Genomic DNA, 25,694 nt, shown 5'->3' with positions numbered 1-25,694 from the left:
AGCCAGAAGCTCAGAAGCAGGAATTTGCGTTGACCGTGGTTCTGTGCAGTGAGTAGCTGCCTAGCTGCTGACCGCCTCGTGCAGAATTTTCTCATTTGTAAGGAAATCCAGGCAGTGGGACGCTCTCTCCTTGCTCATTCCCTCAATTTTAAAAGGTCAAATAATTTAACAAAGATTTCCTGCAAACCCTGGCTGATTTCTTCTTTGCTGTTTATCCTTTTTTTACTGGGGAGTTGACTCTGGCACCCATGTCAAATCTGGCTTTTAAATCCTTTTATCTGAGCCTTAGGAACTTCAGGCTAATACAGGCAGCCCAGTCTGAAAGTCTAATTCGTAAAAATCTCCTCCATGCTGTTACTTCCCTTCAGCTGCTGACGCTGCGGGAGTAAAACCTTCAGATATGTCCAAGTGGGAACCGAGTTCGTTTGTTTTTAACACTGGTGATGATGCTCTTAGATGAATTATTAAAATTGTTGTAGACACTGAAGCTGGCTGCTGCAGTGAGTACTGAAAGGGCATCGGTGCTGGGCTCCTGCCGTGTCTGGTTGCCTGTTCCTTTCCTTTTTGATGCAATAATTTCTGTATTAACTCCTCCTTTTGGTCACTAATGTTTCAAACTAAGCAGCATTATCGTCCTGGGCTTAAAACAGTTTCTGTGCAAGGCTCAGTCCTTACCAGGACCATGTTGACTATTTCCAAGCCCAACGAATGCTGGGTGATGGTTTGCAAGCCGCCAGATGGGCTGTGAGGCTAATTAAGTTGTAGTAGCAAAAATTAAGAAGTTGGAGTCTTTTTGTACAGAAACACTTGTTTCCTGTCTAAGATTCCATGTCACATTATGCCCTCATTATAGTGCTGTGGGGTTTTTTCAGCCTGCCGAGGATGCTCCCTGTGCTGCCTGCATCCACGGGTGGCCCCTCTGGGAGCAAACAAGGAGCTTGGGTGTTGGGGAGACAAAAAAAAAGAAAGAAAAAAAAAAAAAACAAACATTGCAAGAACAAAATATTAGCTGCATGCTGTCAAATACAGAGCCTCCTTGAAAATCTCCTTAGTCTGATACATTTATGAGGAATTCTCAGCCTGCAGGATGTACAGGTGAGGGGGTTAAGAGATTGGTCTAACAAAGAGCACATCCTGCAGGGGGAACTGGGGGAGATCCAGCGTTGGTTGGTGCCATGGTGTTTGCTGCTGTTGCTTTATTAAAAAAAAAGTAAAAAATGGATTGTTACAATGTTGTAGTGCAAAGGTGGTAAGAGACAGAACTCAGAGGGTACAGAGGTTTGGCCTTTTGTTTTTTCAGTGCTCTTCTAGCCCCTTCTTTAGGCAGTTCTGGTTTTGGGAATTCCAAATTCCCTTTGTATTTTCACTTGGCTCTCGTGTTAATTCACACCCTGTGTTACAAAAGCCTTTCCCCCCCGACGCAAGGGAAATGATTCACGAACGCACAGCACGGTGAAGTGATTTTGAAAAGTTCCCAGTAAATATATTAAGCTTCTTAATCAGCTGTAAGGCAGAAATATCCCTTGTTTCCAAGAATAATAATTCTGTTAGTTTTGGAAACCCGGACTCGTTATTAGTTGATATGTGGCTGGCTCCCTCTGCTCTGCGGACACGTGGCCAGCAGCGATGGGCAGAAGGGAGGCGGCGATCCTGCTGCCTGCGTCCTTACCAGGGAGCACCGCGGGCCCAAGGAGACTTGGGAGACCTGCAGCTTTCACGGTTGATGCCAAAAAGGCAGGGTTGGGGATGTAAACTGTAATGCGAGCCATGAACGTTTTACGGGTTTTCCAATAAAAAGGGAAGGGAGAAGTGTGTTTTAGCAGATAGCCGGTGCGGGCGGTGAATGCTGAGCAGAGGTTTCTCTGCTCTGGGGAACTCCAGAGCTGCAGCAGGGACAAGTTTTAGCAGCCTGCAGCTGGGCGGCCCCAGGCTCCAGCAGGACCCCCTGCCACCGGCTGCCTTTATGGGAGCAGCGCTGCCACTGGCAGCAAACCTCTCCTTTCTGTTGCCCTTTGGGTCTGCTTTGGGAAGAGCGATGAGTGCCGTCAGGACTGGCCCTTCTCCTGTGTGTGTCTCTGCCAGTGCTCTTTCTTTCTGGGGGGAAATTCAGGACAAACACCAGAGGAACTTGCAGTACCAGTTAGCTCTGAGCGGTGTCAGGCTGTGCCTGTCAGGAACATTCTCACTTCTGCAACTTGCTGAAGTGAGGGCTTACAAAGCGGTTATCAGGGAAGGGCAAGCAAGGAACCACGCGTGTTAATGCACAAATTCAAGGAGTATCATCCTGCCTGGACGCAGTTGTGGGTGTTTTAGGAGCTGGAGCTGAGCTGGGAAGCAGCAGACGGGCTGAGCTTGCAGCGCAAGGCTGGTGCCTTGCTTTGTTCCAGCTCTTTAGACAGAGTTTCTTGATCAGTATTTCCATGATGCAAAATTCTTGTTAGAGCTGCAAAACAAAACAAAGTGCTGCAGTGTTTGCTGTGGCACACGAGAGCATCTCAGGGATGCTGACTGGTTGCAGTCAAACGCAGAAACTTGCCCGTTTATGACTGGTTCAGAGTAAACCATCCTGATCAAGTATTGACTCCGGTCAAGAGTGGATATTGCTGACTCGAGGCAGCAGGGTTATTTAAACATCAATCTGACGGGATGTTAAAATTCACTTGCAAATGTATGTGTTTCTGGGGAGAAAAGCTACATTTATTTCAGATGGTGCAGGAGGCTATAAAAGGGCTATAAAAGATGGGCTGAAGTAGCTTCATTTCCTAAAAGACCGAGTTCTCTTTCCAAATAGTGATACCTGTACTGAGCCCCGCTGCTGCTTCTGGAGAACTTCTCCTATTCCCTTTAAGTTGCTTTGCGTGCTGCTTCTGGGCAATGCTAGGAAAGGGCCTTTCCCTGCTCTTCGTGCTGTCTCTCTCCGGCTTGAACCCTGCAGTCCCTGGGAGCAGCTTCTTTGCTCGTCCTCTCCACTGCCACGCTGTGACCTTCACCGTCAGCAGTGCTGGCTTGGGGCGATCGGACTGTGACACCAAACTTCTGCTCTTCATGGGGGGCTTTAATTCGAAGAGCAGCCTGTTCGGCCAGCTGGGGATTTAAAGAGAAAATGGAGATGGTGCTTCAAATCCTCCTCCTCTGCTCTGCAGCTCGCTGGAGTTTTGTCATTAGAGGGGAAAGGTTTATTTGTGCGATGGGTAAACATCGCCGAATTGAAGCTGCTCGCTGAGGATTACTGGCAGTGGCTGCGCTGTCCTGGCCTTAGCAAAATACAGCTCTGCAAGTAGACCCAAATCCTCAGCAGAAGTGCATGCCAAATGCTAACAGCCCTAATGAACCAAGAATACCCCACCACCCAAGAGAGGCCAGCGCTGCTACCTCCCACGTGGAGGAATGCAGCCCTGGTGTCTGCACGGCGTTTCAGGAGACCCATTGCCTCATCCTCCACCGGAGGAGGAAAAGAAAAGGTCAGCTCACAAAGCCGTAGCAGTGAGTGAGCAGTGTCATTCAGGAAAAAAAAAGCACTATAAATCAATTTAATTGTCCTTGGCTGGTAATGAACCCAGGGAGCTGTAAGAGTAGGAAAAATGTCAGAGTAGGAACCGAGAGGGGTCCTGCTGCCAGAGCTCGGTCCCGCTGCGTCCCCTGTGGTCATCACTGCCTTTGCAGGAGGTGCTCTCACTTCAGGAGGTCGGGGAAACCAGTTCGGGGCTGTGAGATGCAGAGTGCATCCCAGTGCCCCATGGCAAACACGGGACGACCTGGGGAGAGAGGCCAGGCTGGGCTGTGCTGCGCGCTGGGGAGAGGAAGGATGGAGATGGTGGTGGCAAGGGATTGCAGCAGTTCACAGGGGAACCCTGACACCAAAACGGAGAAGGGAGTGCCATTGCCTGTACCTGTACATTAGTGGTGTGTGATCTGTTAGAGCCCATACGTTTGTCCGGGATGCTTGCTGAAGCTTTGCCCTTCCCTTGGAGGGCTGACTGCCTGGTGCTGTCTGAGACGGCTCCTGGTGTCTGAGAAGGGCAAACCTCACGTGCTCTGTTCGGTGATTATCCTGTGCCTGAACTTCTCATTCAGTCCAAAGATATTTCGATTCGCAAATGAGCAGGTGAAAGAGAACATAACCTATTTCTTATGGCTTTTTTTTTTTTTATTTTTATTGTTCAAGCCTGTGTTCCTACGGAGTGCGTGGAAAGCAGCTAATGCTGATTCAATCAGACAGCATCAGAAACGGAAATCTGTTCTCCTCGTGTAGTGCCCTGGGCTCCTTGAGGGTTTTCTTTTTTTCATAATTGGGGAGAAGTGGTAGAATTATGACAGGATTGGGAGAACGGGGTATCCGCAAATAATTTAGAGTAGTGACGTTAATTAGATTAAATGCAATTCAGTGCCATGTTAGATTAGCCTGCAGTGGTCTTCAGTGCAGAATAGCCTTCCCCCTCTCCCTCCTTTTGTATGCAAGCAGTTAAGAAAAATAATAATAACGTAGAGCCGAGGCTTTGGCTTGATGTGTGAGCAGAGCAGGGCTGAAACACAGCTCTGAGCGTGTGCCAGGCCAGCTCTGATGCCAGCCCTCCAGCCGCCAAGGGACACGATGTGCACGGGGCTGGATCCCCTTTGCCCTGCAACTCCCCGTGCTTGGGTGCTGGCTGTGCGCTGCTTTCACCTGCCACATGCTGCTGGAGCACGGGCATCTCCCACGAGCAGTGAGTGGGAGCTCTGCTCTGCACCTTCCCCTTCCCGACTGCCCCTCCTGGCTTGCAGGCGCTGCCCCCCGGGTGCCGCCAGGCTTTCAGCGTGCTCTGAGAATCGTTTTCATTTGAAACCAGTTCTCATTTTTGCCATTTTCAAGTAGCCATCTAGGGCAGAACTTAACTGCCGTATTCCAGTCGTGTTTTGCACCAAGTGGTGACCTCTTCAGACCAGCGACCTCTCAGAGATCCCACAGACAAGGTTTCACAGCTGCTGCATGTGGTGAGATAGAGAGAGAACGTGGCACGCTCGCAGCCCTCTGGGAATTCCTTCAGACAGACACAGATAGATCCGTGTGCGGCTCACGCCTGGGCAGCCGGCCTTGGTTTCAAGCTGAAGCAACCTCCAGCTGTCCAGGGAATGGAGTGGGCAGGAGGTCTCGAGCTGCTGGAGCTGGGCTTGCTCTTCCTAAAGGCTGTGCCGTGTGTCTCTCTCTGCCCCACGGCGGCGTTTGGTGACCGATCCTGCACGTTGGTGCGGGCTGAGCCGCTGGGGAGCGAGGGGCAGCTGCCACCTGGACGCGCCGGCCATCCACCCTTAACAATGGTGAATCCGATCGGAGGATCTCGGCAGCCTGGTTCACGCCGGCTGGCAGATTTATTGCCGAAATGGCTTTCATTTATTTTTATGACTTAGGGAGCTCATAAGCCACATTACATGGTATTGTCTCCTGTTTATCACTGCTGCCAGGATACTGGAAACGGATTTCTTCCTCGGTCCCCAGACTGATTTCGATGCCCTGGATGAGCACCCCGTAAGAGCGGAATTGGACCCTGGTGTAAGAGCTCCTGCCAAGCGTCTGAGCGGGGACCAATTCATGCAGCGAAAGGATTTTTTTGACAGCTCTCCAGTGCGTCAGGCGCTGCTTGGGTGGCTCACGAGGGCTGTGCTTTGTCTAGGACGGTTTGCTTTTTTGGGTTATCTCTGGATGGGGACGGTGCGAGCGTGTTCAGCCTCACCTGACCTGTGGGATGCAGAAGCCAGGCTCTGAGGGAGCACTTTGGGGACTTTTTGAGGGCTGGGGACCGAGGGCAGCACAACGCTGAGCACCGCGCACCATGAAAGCGACTTCGCGGAGAGCAGCGAGCTCAGAGTGGGTTTTGAAGTGGGTGGACCAGAACTGGCAATTTAGAGAATACTTACATTTGATTCATTAGTAGCTCCAGGCCCAATAAACATTAAAAAAGCCATTAAAGTAGCAGTTAATTTTTTTTGCTCTCAATAAAATTGCCTGAACTTGACAACCGTGACCGATTCCCTCCGTTGCCATTGTCACACTGCCAGTGTGCATGGGGGGAAAAAAATTAAGCAAAAATGAAGTGGCTGTGTGCTAATCTAGGATTTATTGTAGGCTTTTGTATAGGAGTCCTTTCCACAATCAATGCTATGTGAAGAGCTGGGCCTTCATTGTCAGGGCCTTGGCAAAACAAATATTTCTTTTCCCCTAGTTTCCCCTGAACTACCTTGAACTGCAGCTACCACTAAGGGAAGGCACAAAACCATGAGGCCAGCTACAAATATAAATTCTCATGGGCAAGGGCTGCTGTTGCTCCATGAAATCGGGGTGGGTAGGTCCCAGTTTTGGGGTCAACAGCCACCAGAGCGGGTTTGTCAGAGGGGCTGAGCACCCAGGGCTGGCTCGTGGTGCTGTAGGTGCTCAGCGGGGCCTCCGCTCGAGGCTGGATCCACCCTGGGAGGTTTTAGGTCTTTGGGGCTGTGAAAGGGGGTGAGAAGCCCCAAAGAACAGATCGTGCACATGCACAGACAGAATGCAAGCTTGTTTTTAGGACAAGGTAATGAATTAGTCCATCAGCACAGCGTTAGCTGCTCCTGCCCTGTTGAACAAGATTTATTGGACCAAGCACGGGTCCGTGCAGCCCCAGCACATCGAAGCTCCCAGCCAGGCTCTGCCCAGCACCGCAGAGCTCCGATGGGTTTGACTGCAGGTACGGTGCGAGGCCAAACATGCAAATTCCAGCCCCCCAGGGAACTAAGACCCTCAGCCTTTAGCTGCTAACGGATTTGGGGACAGAGTTTGTTGCTGGCTGCTTTGGTGGCTTTGTCAGCTCGCAGGAATGCCCTCGCTGTAGCTCATCTTCCTAAATTCCCTGCCTTCCCTTTCCCTCGGGGTGCTGCCCAAGGCTGCCGGGCTCTGAAGGCTGGTGGCTTTATAGAAGTGTGCAGAATCCTTCTTTGTCTTTATGTTTTTTTCCTGCCTCAGAAGGAGGGCTGGGCGAGTGGTGTGGGGGTGAAGGGAGGCGCAGCCTCTGTGCTTTGGGACTCGCTGCGTTATCCCTGTTCGCGCTGGCTCTGTGGTGAGCTGGATGTGGCTCCATCTCCAGCATCCAGGCTCTTGGTTGCCAAAAGTAAAGCAAGAGCAGTGACAGCAAAATCCTTGACAAGATGCAAATTGTCTTGAATTTACTGAGAAGGGGGAGAAAAAAGAGCTTTGTGTGCATTAATCTAAGAAAAAATGGATGCTTTGGCTCATCCAGCTGAAGGCACTCTGCTATAGATGTTTGCAGAAGCCTTTGTAGTCTGGAAAAGCTGTGTTTGGGTTTTGCATCTGTTGCTTTTAATAGCAAACACATTCTGGTCTCAGTTCTTCCCTGCAGTCCGCCGCCTGTCTTTAATACATGGTTTAGTAACAGCGGCAGCACTTGTATGAGCGTGAGCCTAGCGAGACAGGCGGGATTCATTAAACTGCATTGCTGGCTGGATAAGGCTCCACGTCCTATACGAAACTTTCTTTGCCTTGGGCCCTTCCTTAGCTGGAAAGAGAGAATGGACCCGAGCCAGGCTCTGTGCAAGAAGCAGCATCTGAAAATTGGGTAGTTAAGTGCCTGCGGAGCGCCCTGCTGGAGGAGCAGTGCTGGCAGATTTCGACGGCTCCGTTTTTGGCACGCTCGGCTTTGGGGTCACCTAACTGGCAGGAGGGGACGCTGCCTTCGTACAGTGCGAGCTCCGACTGTGCTTTTCTCCTTTGATGAGAAACCTGGAGCCTCGCAGGCTGTTTAATTACAGTGTAGGATGCGAAGCGTGACTAAAGCGGAGCCTTTGGGTTTCCATCCAGACAAGAGTTAGGGCACTGGAAGATCTCTGCTCTCCTTTGGGGCCACGCAGAGGGCAGGGACAGTGTTTGGAGGTGCCCCTTGTGGTCCTGGGCATCTGCCCCTCTCCGTGAAGGGAGCTCTTCTCAGCCCCGAGGAAGCTAAAGCACAGATTTGGGGATGATATCATGACACCCAGACTGAGGGCAGGAATGCTTCCTGGGCCAAACTGATGCCCAAAGGGGAGTTAAGGGACACGTTGTGCTCCTGTGCCTGCTGCAAAAAAAAAGCACAGCCTTTGCTTCTTAGGGGGTTGTTTCAGGGATCACCCCAGCTGTTCTAGGAACAAAACACTTCCAACAATTATTGTATGCGTGGGGTGCTGTACCAAAATCCAGATTAATGCCAGCACAAGTGCTCTAGGAGCAGCCCCTGAACACATCCCTGCTGCAGGGCGGGCAGTGCTGAGAGCTGCTCCTGATGGAAGTGAGGAGCTGTCGCCTGTGCCCTGAAGGAGAAAATGGTGAGGTGTGGGACGGACGGGGTGCTCAGACACCCCCGCTCCCCAGCATGAGCAAAAGGAGAGCTCTGGTCCTCCTGCAGCCCCGAGCTGTGCTCGCTGTGCTCAGCCTGGCAGCCTGCACAAGGTAAGAAGCACTTGTCACAACGGATACAGCCCGAGCTACATCTTCAGAAAGTTTGGGTGATTCTAATTGGCATTTCTGAGCCATGGAGGACTGGGTAACAGCAAAGCAAGTCCCTGGGAGCTTTCCTCTCCCCTGCCTTGGGCTTTTGCTGCGTTTGTCCTCAGAGGACCTTGAGCGGGTCCAGCCGTAAGCCTGGGCTCGGGGTGCTGGGGCTGCTCGGCAGCCTGCAGCGGGGCGCTCAGGAGATGGCATCTCCTGGCCTGCTTGCTGACCTGCCAGCACCAATGGCCTGCTTTTAAAAAAGCAAACAGCAAAAACACACACACACACAAAAAATACACCATACAGTGGGGTATTGTTTTTACAAACCTCACCAAAGAGCAGTTTCTCTGGAATTTTGCAGCCCTGCATCGAGGCAGTCTCCCTGGAGCAGCGCTGCGTGGTGGAGAGGCTTTGTTCTGCTCGTCACTGAGCGCCTCTTCCCTTGTTCCTCTGCGAGCTGCTGGGTGGGGATGTTTCTCCATTTCTCCCCTGCTTGTTACAGCAAAGGGATGGCTCCTGCCTGCTTCAGGGACAGACCCAGCGGCCTCGGCAGCTCGGTGCCTGGCAGGGCAGAGGGCAGAAAGCCAGGGCAGGGAGGAAGAGAAGGCTGAAGGCTGGTGGTGAGAAGCACAAACCCCTGGGAAAGGCAGGGAAGGAGGAAAGCTGCAGAGGACCCCAGCAGAGTCTTCGTGCCAGGGAACCCTCCTTGCTTAGGGGGCTCCTGATGTGAAGGATTTATCAGACACAGCGAGCAGGGCACTGAGCAGACCTGTGGCAATCGCTGCGTGGCGCAGGGGCAGGTGGCAGCGGGACCAGGGCACTGAGCAAAGCACCCCTGTCCCTTGGCTTTTGTCTGAACAGCGTGTTAAACGCAAACAGGTTTAAAGTCTGAGAATAAACAGCTCATCTGTTCAGCTGGCAAAGGTTAAAAGATCTCCAGCGTGTTTGCATTTAATTATCTATTTTAGTGCCAGCTTATTTTTTTCTTTGGAGATGAAATCCGGATGGGTATAAAGGACGCTCCTCCAAGCAGAGGCTCATGCACAATAGAGTAATGATTTATTCAGAGCTGCTCTGCTTTGTCTATCCTGGTTAAGTACCCTGAGAATACAGACTGGCACCGAGGGAATTTAATGTGACACATCAAAATAAGGAGTAGTAGAGAAAGCTGTGGCTCTTACAGTATTTAACTAGCTTGTACCCTTGCTGCACGGCAAGCCATTTTTATTGAATTGGAGATGCCAAAAGTGGGAGAACACCTATCGCCTTGCCTTGGGCCTGGCATGGCATATGTCAGCATAAAACAGGCAACCTGGAAATGTGTGTGCAGCCTGGAAATGTGTGAGCAAACTGGAAATGCGTGCACAGCCAGCTCCATGCTGCTCGTTTGGAGAGGGGCCGTGCTAGCCAGGCGTGGCTGTGCTACAGCGCACTAGCACCAAAAGGCTCACTGCTGGAAAATCAGCAGGAGTAAAAAATGCACAGAGGAGCAGCAAGCCTATTGATTTTGGTACGTGAGACTTAGGTGTAGCCAATGTCACCGTTTGCTCAGGTCCACGCTGCCCTCGCTGGTGTGTGCAAGGTTTGCTCGGTGCGCCCGCATCCACCCCGAGCCCCTGCGCCTGCTGCAGCTCCAGCACCTGGCTCGCTGGGGAGGAACCGAGCAGCTGAGCTCAGGGATGGGCAGGTCCCGGGGTGCTGAGCGGGCTGAGGGGCTGGGAGCTGCAGGCTCCAGATACCCACGCCGTGACCTTAACCTGCTGCTGCTGCGGGGATGTCGGGAGGCGTCCCCTCATGCTGCCCTTTGCCCCCCCCCCAGGCAGGAGGGTAATGCTTTGCTCAGCAGGCTTCTGGAGACACCCCACTGCTGGCTCTGGTCACCTTCTGTCCATTTAAAAGGCCCTTTAAAAGCTGTCTCGCTCCAGGAGATGAATTTCTTGCACACGTGGTTCCTCCCCAGGATGTTCTGGTGACCTCTTCAGCAGAGTTGCAGCTTGCGAAAGCGCTTGGCCGGGTGAGGTGCGTGGCTGTGGAGTTAAGCTGCCTTTCATCCTCTTCCCTGAGCCAAGTACACATCTCCCACTGCTACAGAAACACACTGAACGGGGCTTTTTGGCTTAAAAATTGTGAGCAAGGAAGGAGGGATGTGTTTCCTTTTCAGTGGGCTGCTGCTAATGAGCTGGGTGATCGCTGCCTCCGACAGCGGCAGCCTCTGTGCCCTGCTTGGGTCGAGGTTTGCTCTCTGCCTGGTTTGGAGCCTGGGCTGCTCTTCCAGCACATGGGCACCAGCAGATCCTTCCACCAGCAGAGAGCCTCCTCTTGCAACTGGGAGCAGCGCAGGGCAGCCTCCACGGCACAGTGCCAGCCTTGGCGGAGGCTTCGTGTGCTGTTACCGCTCAGGTGCAGGTTGGCTTGCAGGACACGAGGTGCAATCTATCAGCGTGTGGCCCCGTGGAGCTGCCACCCATCCCACGGTGCCATTTCAAGTGGCCCTGGGGGCGCTTTGCAGCTGGCAGCGGGTGCCCCAGCCCAGCGCCCAGCCTGCTGCTGCGAGCTGACCTTTGGGAAGGCGGGGAACAAAGCGCCCTCGTCAGCTGCAGGGCCTTCAGCCCCAGCTTTCGGCTGTTTAAGCAGCTCCCGACGACAAACGCTTTTGTGCTGCAGCTGTCTGCTCCAGATCTGCGGTCTCGGTCCCCCCAAGGCCTGCCAGGAATCGAGGGCGTCGGGCGGCTCTGCCTGCCAAGGGCGGACGGGGGCAGAGGAGCGCCCGTCTCGCTGCTGCGGGCGCTGGCGGTCACCGAGCGCCTGCCGAGCCCTGCTTCCCAGCCACCCGCTGATTTAATTTGCCACTGTCATTTGCTAAATAATTGTTTCTCTGCAGTCTGGCCTCCGAGGGCAGCTCTCCCAGCGACATTGCTTCGGGCACCTCTTATCTGCAGCGTTAATTCGCCGCTGCTCTGAGCACTCATCTCAGCGCCCTGCTGGCAGAGCAAATCCTGGGGACGGAGGGCCCAAGGAGTTACTGTGACAGGCTACTGACATGGCACGTGGCTGAGCCCCATCTTCCAGTGGGCACAAACTGAGCAAGCAGAGTGGGAAGGAACTTAAAAACTGCCCTTTAAAGAGAACAGGGAGAGATTCTCCCTCCAGCTCCCGTTCCCGAAGCCCTGGCCGTCCTGCCCGCTGGTTGCACAGCCCGTGTGCCCTTGCAGCAGCACGTTGCCCGACAGCCAATTTTAATTAGGTTTCTCTTACAAAACCAAAATGTGGAACAGCGGAGCGCTGGCAGCTCAGACCTTCAGCTGTGCCTCTCCCGAGAGCAGAGGGAGGCAGGTCCTGGGGGGGGATCTGGGTGCGGGCCGGCGCTGCGCGTCCCTGAGCCCCGAGCTCGCTGCTGCGGTGCCGTGGTCGCACGAGAGCCATGGGGAGCCGAGCCCGGGCTGCACACTGAGCTCCCCCAGGTACGGGGAGAAACGGGTGGTGGTGGAGGGGGGTGAGTAAGCACGGTCTGCATGTGTCCATCCCTTCCTGCTCCGCACGGGGCAGGGGGCACGAGCCAAGCTGTAGCCAAGCAGTGAGGGGCAGGCAGCGTGTCCCTGGGGGTGAGCTGCTCCCCGGAATGAGGGAAAGGAGGAGAAAGCTGAGCTCTGCTGCTCTCGTGGAAAGAAATGCGTTTTCTCGGTGGCCCTGGAGGGAGGCTGAGCAGAGCCCGATGCTGGGGGTTACTCAGATGCTGGGGGTTACTCGGGCGTTGGGAAATGGCATTATTAAGTAGCAATTTGCCTCTCAGACGAGGTCGCTGTAATGACGGCCTGAAACCCAGAGGCTGGGTGAGGACGCTTGCGGCAGGCTGTGTTGGGAAGGGGTAGCAGCACTGTCCCCCTAGGCCACCCTGCAGGTGCTGCAGTGCCACAGCCCCTCTCGTGCCAGCTGTGTCGGTGCCAAAGTGGGGACGTGAGGCTGCGTGGGGCTGAGCTGCCTCCTCGGGGCCAGCACCGGGGGCTGCACGGGCAGTGCTGGGGACCGAGGTGGGGTAGGGGCTGTAACGTGCATGGGCTCTGCTCTCACGTCTCCCCTTCCTGTCCCCACAGGGCTGTAATGTCATGGAAGACCAGGACCTTCGGGACATTGGGATCGGTGACCCGCAGCACCGCCGCAAACTCCTGCAGGCAGCTCGCTCCCTCCCGAAGGTGAGCGCCGATGTCCCCGCGGGGAGCAGGGCCCGGCGTGGCTCTGAGGGCAGAGGGAACAAAACCAGGCCCTCTGCCTCCAGCTGTGTCCCGGTGACCCCAAAGGATGGCGGGGGCAGTGGGGAGGGGTTTGGAGGAGGAACGTGTGGGCCTCCAGCTCCAGGGGTGGGATGAACCCTGGGAGGCATCTCGGTGCTGGGGATGGGGGGGTGTCCCTCCTGGGGGGCCTGCTCTGAGCAGCCTCTTCTGCCGTGTGTCCTTGGCTCAGTGGCTGCAGAGGTTGGGAGTGCCAATGAGAAGAGCAGGAGAAAAGGGGTTTTTGCAAGAAGAAAGGCTGGTGCAGAGCCAGGGAAACTAGTTTTAACCTCACTGACACCTCCCCTGCTGTAACCAGGGCCCTTGTTCCTGCGTGCGAGTTCAGAGAGGATTCAGCTCGCCTGCTGTGCTGGGAAGGCCACGGAAAGGGCTTTTCTGGAGCTGTTCTCCTCGCTTATGCCAGGCAGACCGTGCCTCTCGCTGTGGTTGGGGTGGGCAGTGGTGCCCTCGAAGCCCCCACAGCTTCTCCTGCCCACCTGGGAGAGGGCTCACGGCAAGGGCGAGGCTGCTGAGGTTCATTCCCTGTTTGTGCAGCGATGTTTTGTACATTAAAGCTGTGAGGGGAGATGGTGATAGCATTTAAACTGGCTGTAATTGCAGACGCTGCATGCTTTGGGCTCCCTGCCCCGGGGCTTTAACCTCTTTGTGCCTTGCGCTTTCGCAGTTAAAACCCCTGGGCTGCGATGGGAACAGCCAGCCTTCGGTTCCCGCCTGGCTCGACTCCTTGGGGCTGCAGGACTACATCCAGTCCTTCCTCTCGAGCGGCTACAGCTCTATCGACACTGTGAAAAACCTCTGGGAGCTTGAAATAGTAAACGTGAGTACTGCTGGGGTCCTGCCTGCCTTCCCCCCGGGCTGTTCCTCACAGGGAGCTGTGTTCAACGCGAGTGCACCACTCGGAGGGGGACGCTTCGCTTCGTGCAGGGGGCAGAAAAGCTGGGGGGCGTGCGGGGAGCTGCAGCTCCTGTGCTCCCCAAAGCTGCTGTGCATCTCTCCAGCCCTGCTGACGGCCACCCGCCTCTCCCTGCAGGTGCTGAAGGTGAACCTGCTCGGCCATCGGAAGAGGATCATCGCCTCGCTGGCGGACCGGCCCTACGAGGAGCCACCGGCCAAGCCGCCGCGGTTCTCGCAGCTGAGAGTGAGTCACCGGTTGTGTCCCCACTCCCGGTAGTGGCCGGGTGCTTTGCTCTGCCCTGGCTCGCCTTTGCTTTCCTCCCTTTTCTTTCAAAGAACTAATCCCGGGTCTGCCAGGAATGACCACCTCCTGCTTAGTGGCTGACACCTCTGAGGGGCTCAGGCAGCACATTTAGGGAGGGTGTAGGTCCTGGGTGGGCAGCGAGGCTCAGCGGGGAGGCTGGTTCAGCCTTCCGCTGCTTCTTTCATGCACAGGAAATTCAGCCTAGCAAAATCAATAAAAAAGAAAATAAAACCCCTACAATGTCAATATTTAAGTTAAAACTCCTCTGAAAGTAGGTAGCGAGAGTAATAAGTGTAGAGAGTGGTCTTTGAAAATTGCATTGCTTTTATTTCTCAAAAAAAAAAAAAAAAAGGCTTTTTTTTCTGATTAGAACAAATCGATTTGACCTGGAAGCTCGGGTTACTCCCGGCTCTCAGACACTTGGTGGTTTGGGAAGAAAGTTCTTGAAGTGCTGAGGCAACCACACGCAGCTGGCGGTGCAGAGGAGGGAGTTTTGTGTTGAGCCGTTCCCATGGAGGCACCTTGGCTGCTGCCGTAGGTGATGCAGAGCCCAATGCACAGCTGGTGCTGTAGATGATGCAGAGCCTGATGCTCCCACCCCAAATCAGACTGAGCGACCTCTGGCAATGTGACAGCCAGACCGGCTCTCACTTGGCTGGAGCCCTGACCTGTCTGATTCCTCCTCATCTCTGCTGGGTCTTCTCACAAGCACCCGCATCAGAAAACCTCCTGGTTGCAGGAAGGGGAAAATTCCCCTTATCTCAGACCAGCCTGAACCCTGGAGCACTAGGACAGAGAGAGAACAAATTTCAGGTGCCACGTTGTGCCGGGCAAACCTTGCTTTGGTTGGGCCACGCAGCAGCGACCGGCACCGTCCCTTGGACAGATGCACCCTGCTCAGCTGCTGCGATGGGATGCAGCTGGGATGTGACGTTTTGATTGCACCCCTGGGGAGGCTGAGATCCATCTCCTTGGGCTGCTGGGGTTGTCTGAGAGCCGCTGCTCCCGCAGCCAAGTAGCCCTCGGGGTGATTTGTGGATGTTGATTTTTGCTGCAGCACTGGGAGCTTTGGACGTCAGGCCCCTCTGCACTGGGGTGTCTGGGAGGGGAGCGGTCGTGTTTGCCGTTCTTCCTGAGAACTGCTGTCTGGGAGCTGGATTTAACAAAGCACTGAGCTTGCAGCTAACCTGCGAGCTTCGTAGGAGGGCAGCAAGGCACGCAGGGTGAGTGGGTCGCACTGCTTCCTCCCGGTGTTTGCAGATCGGCTTCCTGGAGCAGGAACTGGGAGAGACTGGGGTTTCCCCGTCCCAACCATCTGCTCCTTTCTCTGCTGCAGAGCTCCTCTCTTCTGCCCTGCGTTCCCAGGGCTTTTCAAGCAGTCGTAACTGCAGCAAGTTGTGCTGCCATGTCCTGGAGTTTTTAGGAACCAGAGTTAGGTGCAAGAAGCTTCGTGCTGGTGCTGCACCCAGAGCGCTGGGAGCCAGGAGGGTGACCCCACAAACCCCACGCCTTCACCCACCGCCTTCCCAGACGAGAGAAGCCCCGGTGGGAAGCAGCCAGCTTCCCTGAGACGTCCTCCTGGGGCTCGGTGGTGGGGAGAGGAGTCCTTTGGTGCAGCACCGGCCGGTGGGTGTGCGGGGTTTGGAGGCTGAGGAGGAGAACGGGGCCATTCGCAGCCCTTCCTGGCGCTGCAGCTGGTGCCTCCCAGTGCCTGGCTGCGGCTGGGGAGCGGAAGGACGTCAATGGCAAATTAAGCAAGCCCCTTGAATAGGACTAATGCGTGCTGCAGCTGCGAGCTCCCGGCGCTGCCTGCCGGGCCGCTTGGCACGGCCAGGCTGCGAGTGCTGCCTGCAGGCAGAGCCAGGCTCTCCGGGGGCGGCTGATCCCAGGGCTTTGCTCGGTGCTTTAGCAGAGCCCTGCAAACACCCTGCCCGCAGCCCGGCGTGCCTCCTGCCCTCCTCAGACAGGAGGTGGGGATGTGCTTGGCTGCTGCGTACCTGCCTGGAACCATCCTGGAGCAGAGCAGGGGTGCGGAGGGGAAAAGAAACGACCTGAGTGAAGGTGCTGAGCCACAAGACGGCAGAGCAGGGGCTGACCCTGGTAACTCTGCTCACTGCACCCGTTGTGCTGGGCAGTGTAAGGGGCAGTGCAGACCCTGGTCCTGGTTCCTAGGGAGAAATTATCATGGTGATGCCAACTGGAAGCCAGGGCACAGCTTTGGGCTCGAGCCCTTCCCTTCCTTGCGCTCTGGGTGCCTGCAGGGCAGTGGCTGCTGCTCGAGCATTGACTCGGCACAAATTCTGGCTGGGCTGTGCTGATAACACAGTGCAGATAACAGCACCTGCAGGACCAGCACACCCCAAGGGAAGTGCCAGCAGCCAAATCCTGCTCTGCTGGTGCTGGCTGCCTGCAGCTGCCCATGCTCCCAGGACAGAGGGCAGCGGGGGCAGAGGCAGCGCAAGGAAGAGCGCGGTGCGGGCAGGGCTGCGGCGCAGGCTGACGGGGACGGGTCTCGGTTTCTGCCCGTTTCAGTGCCAGGACTTGGTGTCCCAAACGTCGTCACCCCTGAGCCAGAACGACTCCTGCACGGGCAGATCCGCAGATCTCCTGCTGCCCTCCGGAGACACCGGGAAGAGGCAACACGAGCGGGGCAGCGAGGTTGCGCCGTACTCCAGAGTGGACCGCTACAAAGCACAGGTCAGTGCCTGCTTCCGTGCGTCCTGCAGCCCCCTCTGCATGGCTCAGTGCAGGCTCCCCCTCCTCTGGAGCCAGCGAGGAGTTAGGATGATGCACATAGGGTCAGGGAGCAGATCTGGCAGAGCTTCCATCACTGCTGCTGCCACCAGCAGCTCGTCTCGTAGGCCCAAAGCTGGGAAAAAACAAGGAAACCATGAAGAAAATAGGGAGGCCATGTAGTTTTCCTAGTCTTTTAGCTGAGAAAATAAGGAAACAGACAGGGAGCCTACAGACAGCAACCTGGGCCTCAGTCTCACCACTCAAATGGGTGACGTGCACATCCACAAGCACCTTCACCCGCAGTGTTCTGCCCCCTCCCAGCCCCTGTGAGATTTTGGGAACCATCAACCCCCAGAGCCCCCCAAGATCTGTGTTTCACCCCAGGGGAGGATGCGCTGTGGTTTTACACGCACCTTTCTACCCCTGCAGGAGGAGCGTCGGGAGTCAAAGCTGACCCTGCGCCCCCCCAGCCTGGCTGCCCCATACGCCCCAGTCCAGAACTGGCAGCACCAGCCGGAGAAGCTCATCTTCGAGTCCTGCGGGTACGAGGCCAACGTAAGTGGCTCCTGGCTTGTGTGGGTGGATGGGGCGAGGAGGCTGTGGGCTCAGAGTGCTGCACGGGGAGGTGGCATGCATCCTCCCCCCTCCCTGGGCGACCTGCTCCTCTGTAGCCGTGGCTGCTGGCTGCTCGCCGGGCTGTGGCCTTGCTTCGGGGCTGGGAAGTTTGCACCCGAAGCCTTTGGGGTGTCTGAGAGCATGTTAACATCTCCTCCTCCTCCTGACAGTACCTGGGCTCCATGCTGATCAAGGACCTCCGAGGGACGGAGTCCACGCAGGATGCCTGTGCCAAGATGAGGGTAAGGGGGCTGTGGGGACGGGGGGGTCGGCTCGCAGCCCGAGGGGGATGATGAGGAGAGGGCAACAGGGGGATGTTGGTGTAGCTGTGGTTCTCCAGACCCCACAGGCAGGGAGAGCAGGGGCCCAGGCCATGTAACAGGTTGTGGCCACTGCCACTGGTGAACGGGCCCCTCCCCAGCACCCTTCCCTCTAGTTTGTGTGGCTGTGCAGGAGGAGAATCAGGCTTTTTGCTGAGAAAACCAGGCTCATTTCACATCCCCATCCCTTCCCGTCTCCTTCCACCAGCAGCACGTTTTCTGCCTCCTGGTCTAAGCCCCCCAGGGACCTGTTCTTGAGGGTCTGTGCTGGCCCCCAGCAGGGTTGGGGTGGTGCTGAGGACGGGGGCGTTGTTCACAGCCGTTCACCTGAGTGTTCTTGTTTCCAAAGAAATCCACCGAACACATGAAGAAGATCCCGACCATAATACTGTCCATCACGTACAAGGGGGTGAAGTTCATCGATGCCTCTAACAAGGTGAGCTTAAAACACCTGGAAGCTGGTGCCTGGAGGGACAAGACCTGCAGTGCCACCTGCCTGAGGGGCTGCAGGTCGCATCTGGTGCCTCCAGAAGCCACGGCTGGTCCTGCAGAACTGCAACTGCTGGGACCATGGGGGAGCACCAGGGTGGTGACAGTTACCTGAATGCCAAAGGCTTGGCCAGCAGGCTGCTTGGGGACCCCGTTGCCATTTATTCCTACCAGGGGAAAGAGCTGGCATTGGTCAGGCTGGGAGAAACCCCTCCCTGTCCCCAGCACATGCTTTGTCACCGCTCCCTTTGCTGGGTGTGTTTGCCCTCCCCACAAGGGTGACGCTGTGGTTGTGTCCTACAGAACGTCATTGCTGAGCATGAAATCCGAAACATTTCCTGCGCTGCTCAGGACCCCGATGATCTCTGCACGTTCGCCTACATCACCAAGGACCTGCAGACCAGCCACCACTACTGCCACGTCTTCAGCACCGTGGATGTGGTGAGTCGGGGTGGAGCGTCCGGCCTCAGGGCTGTTTGTGTCCATCTCCCTTCAGGCCACCTCTGAGTGCCCTGAGGTGCTGCCAGGAGAGATGTTGCAGTCCGAGCGGTCAGAGCGTTGCTGAAGGAAGCGAACACTCACACCTCTTTGTGTGTGGGTTCGGTCTGTGTGATCAGACTCCAGCGATGGTTTCTGTTTCGGGTGGGTCCAGTCTGTGCAGTTGTGTAATTACTCAGCTTTATTGGCAAGGCAGAGACCAGGATCTGGCCCATTCCGGGGCTCTTACCTATTTCTACCCTAAAACCTTCCGTTAGGAGTCCTAGCTCAGAATGCTTTTACTTTCCAGCCCTCTTGACAAAGAGGATATTTGTCTGCCTTCATTACTGCAGTCTCCAGTGCTGAATAAACCAGGGCAGGAGATTTTTCCTCTTGGGGAATATGCTGTGAACAAAGCCCTAACATGCTCTCAATTACACACAGTGTAATAGGCTGATTTAACAGCCTTTTAATTCACTGAGTGTGTGGAAGCATCGCTTGCTTTTCTTCTTGGGCAGAATCAGTTATGCAAAACGTTTGGGCTTTTTTCTCTTTCTGACGCAAAACGCTGCTACACTGCGATGCCCAAGGGGCCACAGCAGGCTTGCAGGTGGCCCTGGGAAGGTGTGGGGGACGTTGCTCTGCAGAGAGGGAGCTGGGGACGTGGCAGGATGAGCCCTGCTGAGGGTCTGCGTCTCCAGGGCAAGCTCTTCCCTCGGCTGCTGAGTGCATGGGTCAGGGTGTGGAGCTCACGTGCACCTAACGGCTGTGTGTTTTCTGCTCTCTCCAAAGAACCTGACGTACGAGATCATCCTCACGTTGGGGCAGGCGTTTGAGGTCGCCTACCAGCTGGCCCTCCAAGCCCAGAGAGCGAAGCCGCTGGGCGCTGCAGCAGCAGAGACGATCGAAACGAAATCTTCCAAACCGGTGCCTAAACCGCGAGCCGGCGTGAGGAAATCTGCAGTATGTATGCGCAGATGTCATCTGCGTGGTCCTAGCTGGGGTTTCTCCTCGGCACAGTTTGCCTAAACCCCCTTGTCGTGGTGGGGAAGCCTGGGTGCAGACGGGGTGCCCGTAGCTTCAGGCACTGCTGGTACTGCAGCAGTTGTGGCTCTGCTGGTGGCTGTGCTGTGGTGGCGGGGCTTCCCCTGCTGGGATGAGGGTGAGAAGAGGTGGAAATGCCCCGGGTGGGATGGGGGTTAAGTGTCCTGCTTGGATCCAGTGCAGCTTCCGTGTGCAAACCTGCAGAGCCACAGGGAGCTCAGTGGGCACCCTGCAGTTTGCAGCGTGGGAGCGCCCTCGGAGCCAAAACGCGCCGAGGTTGGAGCTGCTGAGAAGCAGGGACTGCTGCACCAGCCATTGCTTTCCTTTAATGTCTCCTTTTGTCTGTGTTCTGCTTGCTTCCCCCCGCTCAGGTGCCGCTCCCTCCCGACACCCGCTGTTGTTACTGTCACACCTGTACAACACACCGCCCCTCCTACCTGCCGCTGCAGTCTGTTAGTCCCGGAGCTAAGGTCTTTACCCTTTTCCTGCCATCTCCCATTACCAACTGCCCTGGGCTGCCACCGGCCTCCCTGCTTCCCCCCCGTGCCTCCTGCAGTGCTCCCGTGTCCTGCCTCGCCGCCGTTTTCCCTCCCCGCTCGTTCCAGGGCCTGCACTGCGGGCTCCGATGGACCCCGGGGACAAACTGCTCAGAGTCTCCCCGCTGATGCAGAGCGGCAGCTCTCAGCTAACCGCGTTGCTCTTCTGGTGGTGGTAACCTTCCTGTAGGATCCTGATGCAGGAGGACAAGAGGAAAGAGCCTTGCTTGGTCAGGAGAGTAAATCACATGGGAGTTCACCTGCCTGGAGCTGTCTCCCTCTCTCCCCCTCTGCCTCTGATTTTTTTATAGAGCCGTCTCCACAGCGCTGAATTTTTCATGCTTGTTTGTGAAACGAAGTGAAGCTGTCGCTAGTGGTGATAGGGGCTTGCAGGCCTAGCTCAGGAAGTCATCTCAGGGTGCTGGGCTGAGAACGATGTGCTTAGAAATGTTTTAGCTGTGAAGGGCTCAAATGCCTCCGCAGTGAGAGCTGCTTCCCTGCACACGGCATTTTGGGGCAGAGCAGCAGCCTCTCCACGCGCTGAGTGCCCACTTGTTCTGTCCCAGCCTCGGGCTCCCGGAGGCGCGATGCCCTAACGCGCTCTTTCTCTCCTTCATTTCCAGCTGGAGCCCCCTGAAGTGGACCAAGACTCCCAGTCTCATGCCAGTGTCTCCTGGGTCGTGGACCCCAAACAGGACTCCAAGCGGACCCTCAGCACTAAGTATGAGACCACTATCTTCTAAAGCAAACAAACCCTGTGTCCACCTAGTCTAACCGTGCCTTTGCGATCTGATCTGTCTGCTGTTCTAAACTCCCTCTTCCTCCAGCTGCTCGCACTGAGCCCCGCGTAGGCACTACGTCAAAGGCAGCAGCACTTAAGAGACTGTAGACTTAAACGGCTTTTGTACCTGATCACTACTGAACACTGTGAATTCTCCTTACTCGGAAACAAGGGTAACACGCTGTTAGATGTCCGTGAGGTGGGAGGTGCAGAGGGGCGCAGGCTGGGGCAGTCGGAGCTGTGGATCCAGGAAGCCGCCTGCCGTTTTCACGTCTTTCCCCTCGCTCTGGCACTGTGAATCCCTGGGGCAACGTGACGTTCCCCAGGCCTTTTTTCTATTTCACCTTCTTATCCTTGGACTGATGGAGACCTCCCGTCTCTGCGGTGCACGCACTCCCTCCTCCTAGATCCTCTATTTCCCGACTGAGCCACGGCTGCATACTGTTCTGGTGAACTCACCCCTCCTCTTACCTGTCATTCGAACCGACACTAACCACTGTGATGCTGTCTGCAAATAACACGGTCACTAGATTTCCTCACGGGGTCCCTGCCCACAATCTCTCTCCTCGAAGCCTGGAGCAGAGAAGCTGCTCTGAGGGGAGTGCAGGTTTGGGCCGGGTGTGATCGTTCCCACTGTGAGCTCTGACCCTTCCCGGAGATCCGGCGCGGTGGCCCCCAGCGAGCGCCCGCGGGAGCTTTTCAGCTGCATGCATTTCAGTCCCTGGTAGGATTTTCCCCCGTAGCCCTTGTGTTTACACTCACCAGACAGACTTCTCGTGACCTATGGGTGTAGTTCTCACTTGTAAAGATTGTGAAGAGGTAAAGCACTGAAAGGCACGTGTTGTTAGCCCCGCGTTGGGGAGGAAAGGTGTTTGAGAGGGGCTGGACACTGCGCTGGCAGAGGTCTGGTAAAGCAGGCGGAGCTGTGCTGCGTTCAGCACGTTCCCTGCAGTTTTCCTTTTTTGCCGAAGGGAGAGATGTGATTGAAATCAGTCTGCTGCTGACCCAAAGCTTATTTTCAGTCTACAAAATGTTGCACGATGAGGGCTATAGGGATCTTGAAACATCTGTCGCCTTTCATCCTTGAGAGCAAGGATTTCATTTGGAAATGGCCCCGTGTCAGTGGGCACCTCTGCCTGTGCTGGCTGCTTCTCAACTGCGTGTTTTCCTCTGGGAGCGTGTCCCCATTTCTGTGTATCTCAGTAGAAGCCACTTTTAATCCCAGGCTGGGAATCGTTTGCACGAGGCTGCAGGGCACTTGGCACAGGTTGGAGCGGAGCTGGGACTGCGGAACAGTTCACATCCCCCGTGAGTGCCCGAGCAAGCTGTCACAGACCTGCCCCCAGTTCTTGCATTTGCAAACCTCTCTGAGATGAAACTGAGGAGGGGAAGGGTGACCTGATGCCGAGACAGGGCTGGAAGCAGGACTCCAGCTTCTCATTAACTTCTACTTCTCATTAAGTTGCTGCATGTCCAAGCAACGTAGCCTCTCTTTACCTCGGTGTCCCCGTTTTCAGGCTGGGAATGCACTTACCTACCTCTCAGGGTGCGAGGCTCGCTCCGTTTACAGAGCTGTTGCGGGGCTCCGTAGTGAAAGGCGCCGCAACTTCCACACAGTGGCAGCAAACCCCTTGCGCTCAGCTTCGCTCTCCCGACGAACGCCGTCCGGGTCTTGCAGCGAAGCCCCGGCTTGGGCCCTGCTCAGCCCCTCGCGGGCAGCGGCCGCGCACCCTTCCCGGGGGGAGGCTGGGCAGGTGGGGCGGCGTGGCCAGGGCCGTAGCTCGCTGACGTGCAGAAGTCTGAAAAAAACCCCTGGCAGCCCAGGTGTGAGGGGCTGGTGGTGACAGTGAGCCTGTGTTAGAGACCTGAAGGTGGGCGGCAGCCGCCCGCTCACCCGCGTGCCGTGGCTGCGTGGGCACCGCGGGTTACGTGGGCAGAGGGCACACGTGGGTCTCCAGCAGCGCTCTGGTTCCAAAAGAGCTTTTGGAGCTTACCCCAAATCTCCCCTCATGATCAGTGAATGGTCAGAACAGCAGCCCTGGGTTATTTCCAGCCATTCTTTAGGGGACAGAACGAGGAGCTCGCCTGAGTTTTACTGGGGCTTTAGAACTTCTGCCTCGCTGCTTCTGTTTCCCCAGACTTGTGGTGAAATCTGATGTTTCAACATCTTTATTTAGCCATTTTCTTGGGAATGAGTTTGATCAGTGGAGTCCTTTGTGGCTTAATGGCACTGAGTGGCAAACTGACTTCAAAATTAGGGCCAGGCTGGTAAGCATCCCAGTGAGAGGACTCAGGGGATTGTCTTGAAGCAAGAAAAGGAAAGCAGATGTATTTCCTGTGTTATGAAGCGATTAACGTAGACCCAATGGTTCCTCTGCCGATGGGTCTGAAGCAGAGGTCGCGCTGGAGTTGCCCAAAGCACTGTGGTGCTGTCCCCCAAGCCGGAGCACTGTGGCCAGCAGAATATTGCAGCGTCAGAGGTGCTCTGAGAGCTTGTTCTGGGGCTTGATTCCCAGCAGCTTTCCGAGCTGTACGAGTGCCCTGAGGGTTTGGTATCCTTCAGAGAGGAACAGAACCGATAGCAATGGCAGTGTAGCTTCTACGTGTAAGCATTTACCGTACAGTCGCCCACACCTATTCCTGGTTTCAGAGGGTCTGAGCTCTTGCATCGCCCCCTGCGTTGAGCTGGGAGCAGCAGGTTCCTCCCGAAACGGGGCCGCTAGTGCATGTGCCTTTCTGAGGGTGGCCGTCCAAACCCAGCTGGAATCACAGGCGGCCCTGCCCACACTACAAAGCTTCCTCTGTGTCCCTAACCCTCACGGCTGTGTCTCATCTCCTGGCTGTACGCCTCGCCTTTCCCGGCACTCGTTTGTGTATGACTCGGAAATCATTCATTCCATTATCTTCCTTTCTGTTTGCCTCTGAAAAGCTGATCTCCGGGCAGCTGTCTCCTACCACGGAAATGTAGTAACGGGGCAGAGACCTAAGAAGCAGTGGCCTGCTGACACGAAGATCATCTCCATCTGGCACTGGTGTCTGCCTCGGAGTGGGTGCATGGCTGCTCAGTGAGGGCTCCCAAAGCAGAGGGGGAAAGGGATCCCAGCCTCCAGCTGAGAAAAGCAGCTCTCCATTTCTAGCAAAGGAAAAGTTGAGACTTCCGAGGCCGAGAGCGATGTCACGTTTCCTAGGCTGAGGAGAAAAAAAAACTTCTTTCGACCCGTTTCTTTTTTTTACATGTGAAATGATACAGAGTAAATCCAGTTCGCGGTTTAAATGTAGCACTGCAGGTTTTTTTGGTGAGGGAAAAAAAATTATCTTTATTTACTGAGAATCCACGCAGTCCGGCAAGGAGTACAATAGAAAGTCTTAGCAGTGGGAGTGGTGTGCGCATCTCTAATGGTACTGAAAATTGCTTCAATTCTGGGTGAACAGTAGAGAAATGCCAAATTCTTGGAAATAACTTCCTCCAGTGTGAGAAGCCTTGCAGGGTAAGTCTGCATCCTTTGCTTTCCAAGCCATTCTGTGCTTTTATAGCGGATGGAGATAAGTTAAGGAAAAGAGTCTGCAAAGGATCTTTCACCTCCGAGTGGTTGTGGCCAAGTATTACCAATGGTACAAAGCTCGCTTCCCCTACAGAGAACTGTTGCATTGCAATACTTGACATTTCTATGGCAAGGACACAATTTCTTCCCATTTACGCACTGAATACCTGGAGGCGACTCCAGCCTCTTGTGCACCTGTCTTGTTTTTAAATGCAGTTATGCCCTGAAGGGTTGGATTTTTTTTAAGCTTATTCAATTGTGATTTAGCACTTTTTTGATACTAGCTCATTATTTAATTAGTGCAACAGTTTTTGGAAGATGAACAAAAAAAAAAAGGAGTTAAATTTTGGGCATTACACTGAAACAGTCCATACCCGAGGATAAATCATATCGACCCGAGGATGGCTTGGCCCCATTCGAAGTTCTGTATCCCCAAACACTGCCATCTTGAAGGTGTGCTGTGTGCTGATTTTTCTTTGAATTACGGGAGTATTTAACAGTAGTTTTGGCTGTGACTGATGTGTTTTCACAGAACTGTTCCTCTCGGGGGAGAGCTGTTAAAACAGTTGTGATTTTTAATCCTTCAGATGCAAAAACGTAGCGCAGCACATTTGTTACAATCTCGACAGGCATTGTAATGGTTGGGGATGTGGTACCCTGCTGCTTTACTAGAATGATATGCCCTAATAATTTCTGTTTAACTCCAGTTGCTGCTGTATGTCAGGATTTCATTTAGTCTCTCCAGCCAGTAAGAAAGGGGAGAAATGAACCATAATCCCAAGGGCATAGACCTGTAAATGATTAGGAGGGGAAAGTGGAGATTTTTTTTTTTTAAGTTGAATTTAGGAAACCTAACATTCCTTGTTATGCGTATGTTGCAATTCATACTGGTGTAAGTGTAAATATTTGGTGTGTTGGCAACAAGTCTTTTTGGAGAGATTGCAAATTGAACCTCTGCTTGGGAGGAGGGACACCTTTCTTTTTTTGATGCATGAGCTTTTTGAAGGTTGGCTTGGAGGTGACGTGGTGATGAAGACTCCAATCTTCAGGGGGCTGGAATTGGTGACCCTGGTGGTCCTTTCCAGTCCTGTGTATAATTCCATGGTTGTCTTTAGTGATCCAACAGTTCTTTAGCCAGATGCTCTTTCTCACTTAATAGACAAAGCAATTGTTTTGGCAGTG

At 54.9% G+C, this 25,694-nt stretch overlaps 1 protein-coding gene across 1 annotated transcript in view; it reads left to right on the top strand.

The window, feature by feature from the left end:
• Nucleotides 1–24,748, top strand: part of ANKS1A (ankyrin repeat and sterile alpha motif domain containing 1A) — a gene marked incomplete at its 5' end in the record, with an annotated part of 78,028 nt that extends 53,280 nt beyond the window's left edge. Inside the window, 10 exons of the mRNA XM_084301962.1 lie at nucleotides 12,580–12,678; nucleotides 13,439–13,591; nucleotides 13,805–13,912; nucleotides 16,505–16,669; nucleotides 17,138–17,263; nucleotides 17,494–17,565; nucleotides 17,993–18,079; nucleotides 18,436–18,573; nucleotides 19,402–19,572; nucleotides 20,813–24,748. Coding sequence (XP_084158088.1) covers nucleotides 12,580–12,678; nucleotides 13,439–13,591; nucleotides 13,805–13,912; nucleotides 16,505–16,669; nucleotides 17,138–17,263; nucleotides 17,494–17,565; nucleotides 17,993–18,079; nucleotides 18,436–18,573; nucleotides 19,402–19,572; nucleotides 20,813–20,932 — 1,239 coding nt within the window. The 3' untranslated portion in view covers nucleotides 20,933–24,748. The remainder of the gene's footprint in view (nucleotides 1–12,579; nucleotides 12,679–13,438; nucleotides 13,592–13,804; nucleotides 13,913–16,504; nucleotides 16,670–17,137; nucleotides 17,264–17,493; nucleotides 17,566–17,992; nucleotides 18,080–18,435; nucleotides 18,574–19,401; nucleotides 19,573–20,812) is intronic.
• Between the last annotated feature and the right edge of the window lie 946 nt (nucleotides 24,749–25,694).

The sequence above is a fragment of the Netta rufina genome, assembly GCF_964035555.1.
Source record: "Netta rufina genome assembly, chromosome: 26".
In the NCBI taxonomy this organism is placed as follows: Eukaryota; Metazoa; Chordata; class Aves; order Anseriformes; family Anatidae; genus Netta; species Netta rufina.
The sequence above is the reverse complement of the archived record's forward strand: the minus strand, read 5'-3'. Positions and strand labels throughout refer to the sequence as shown.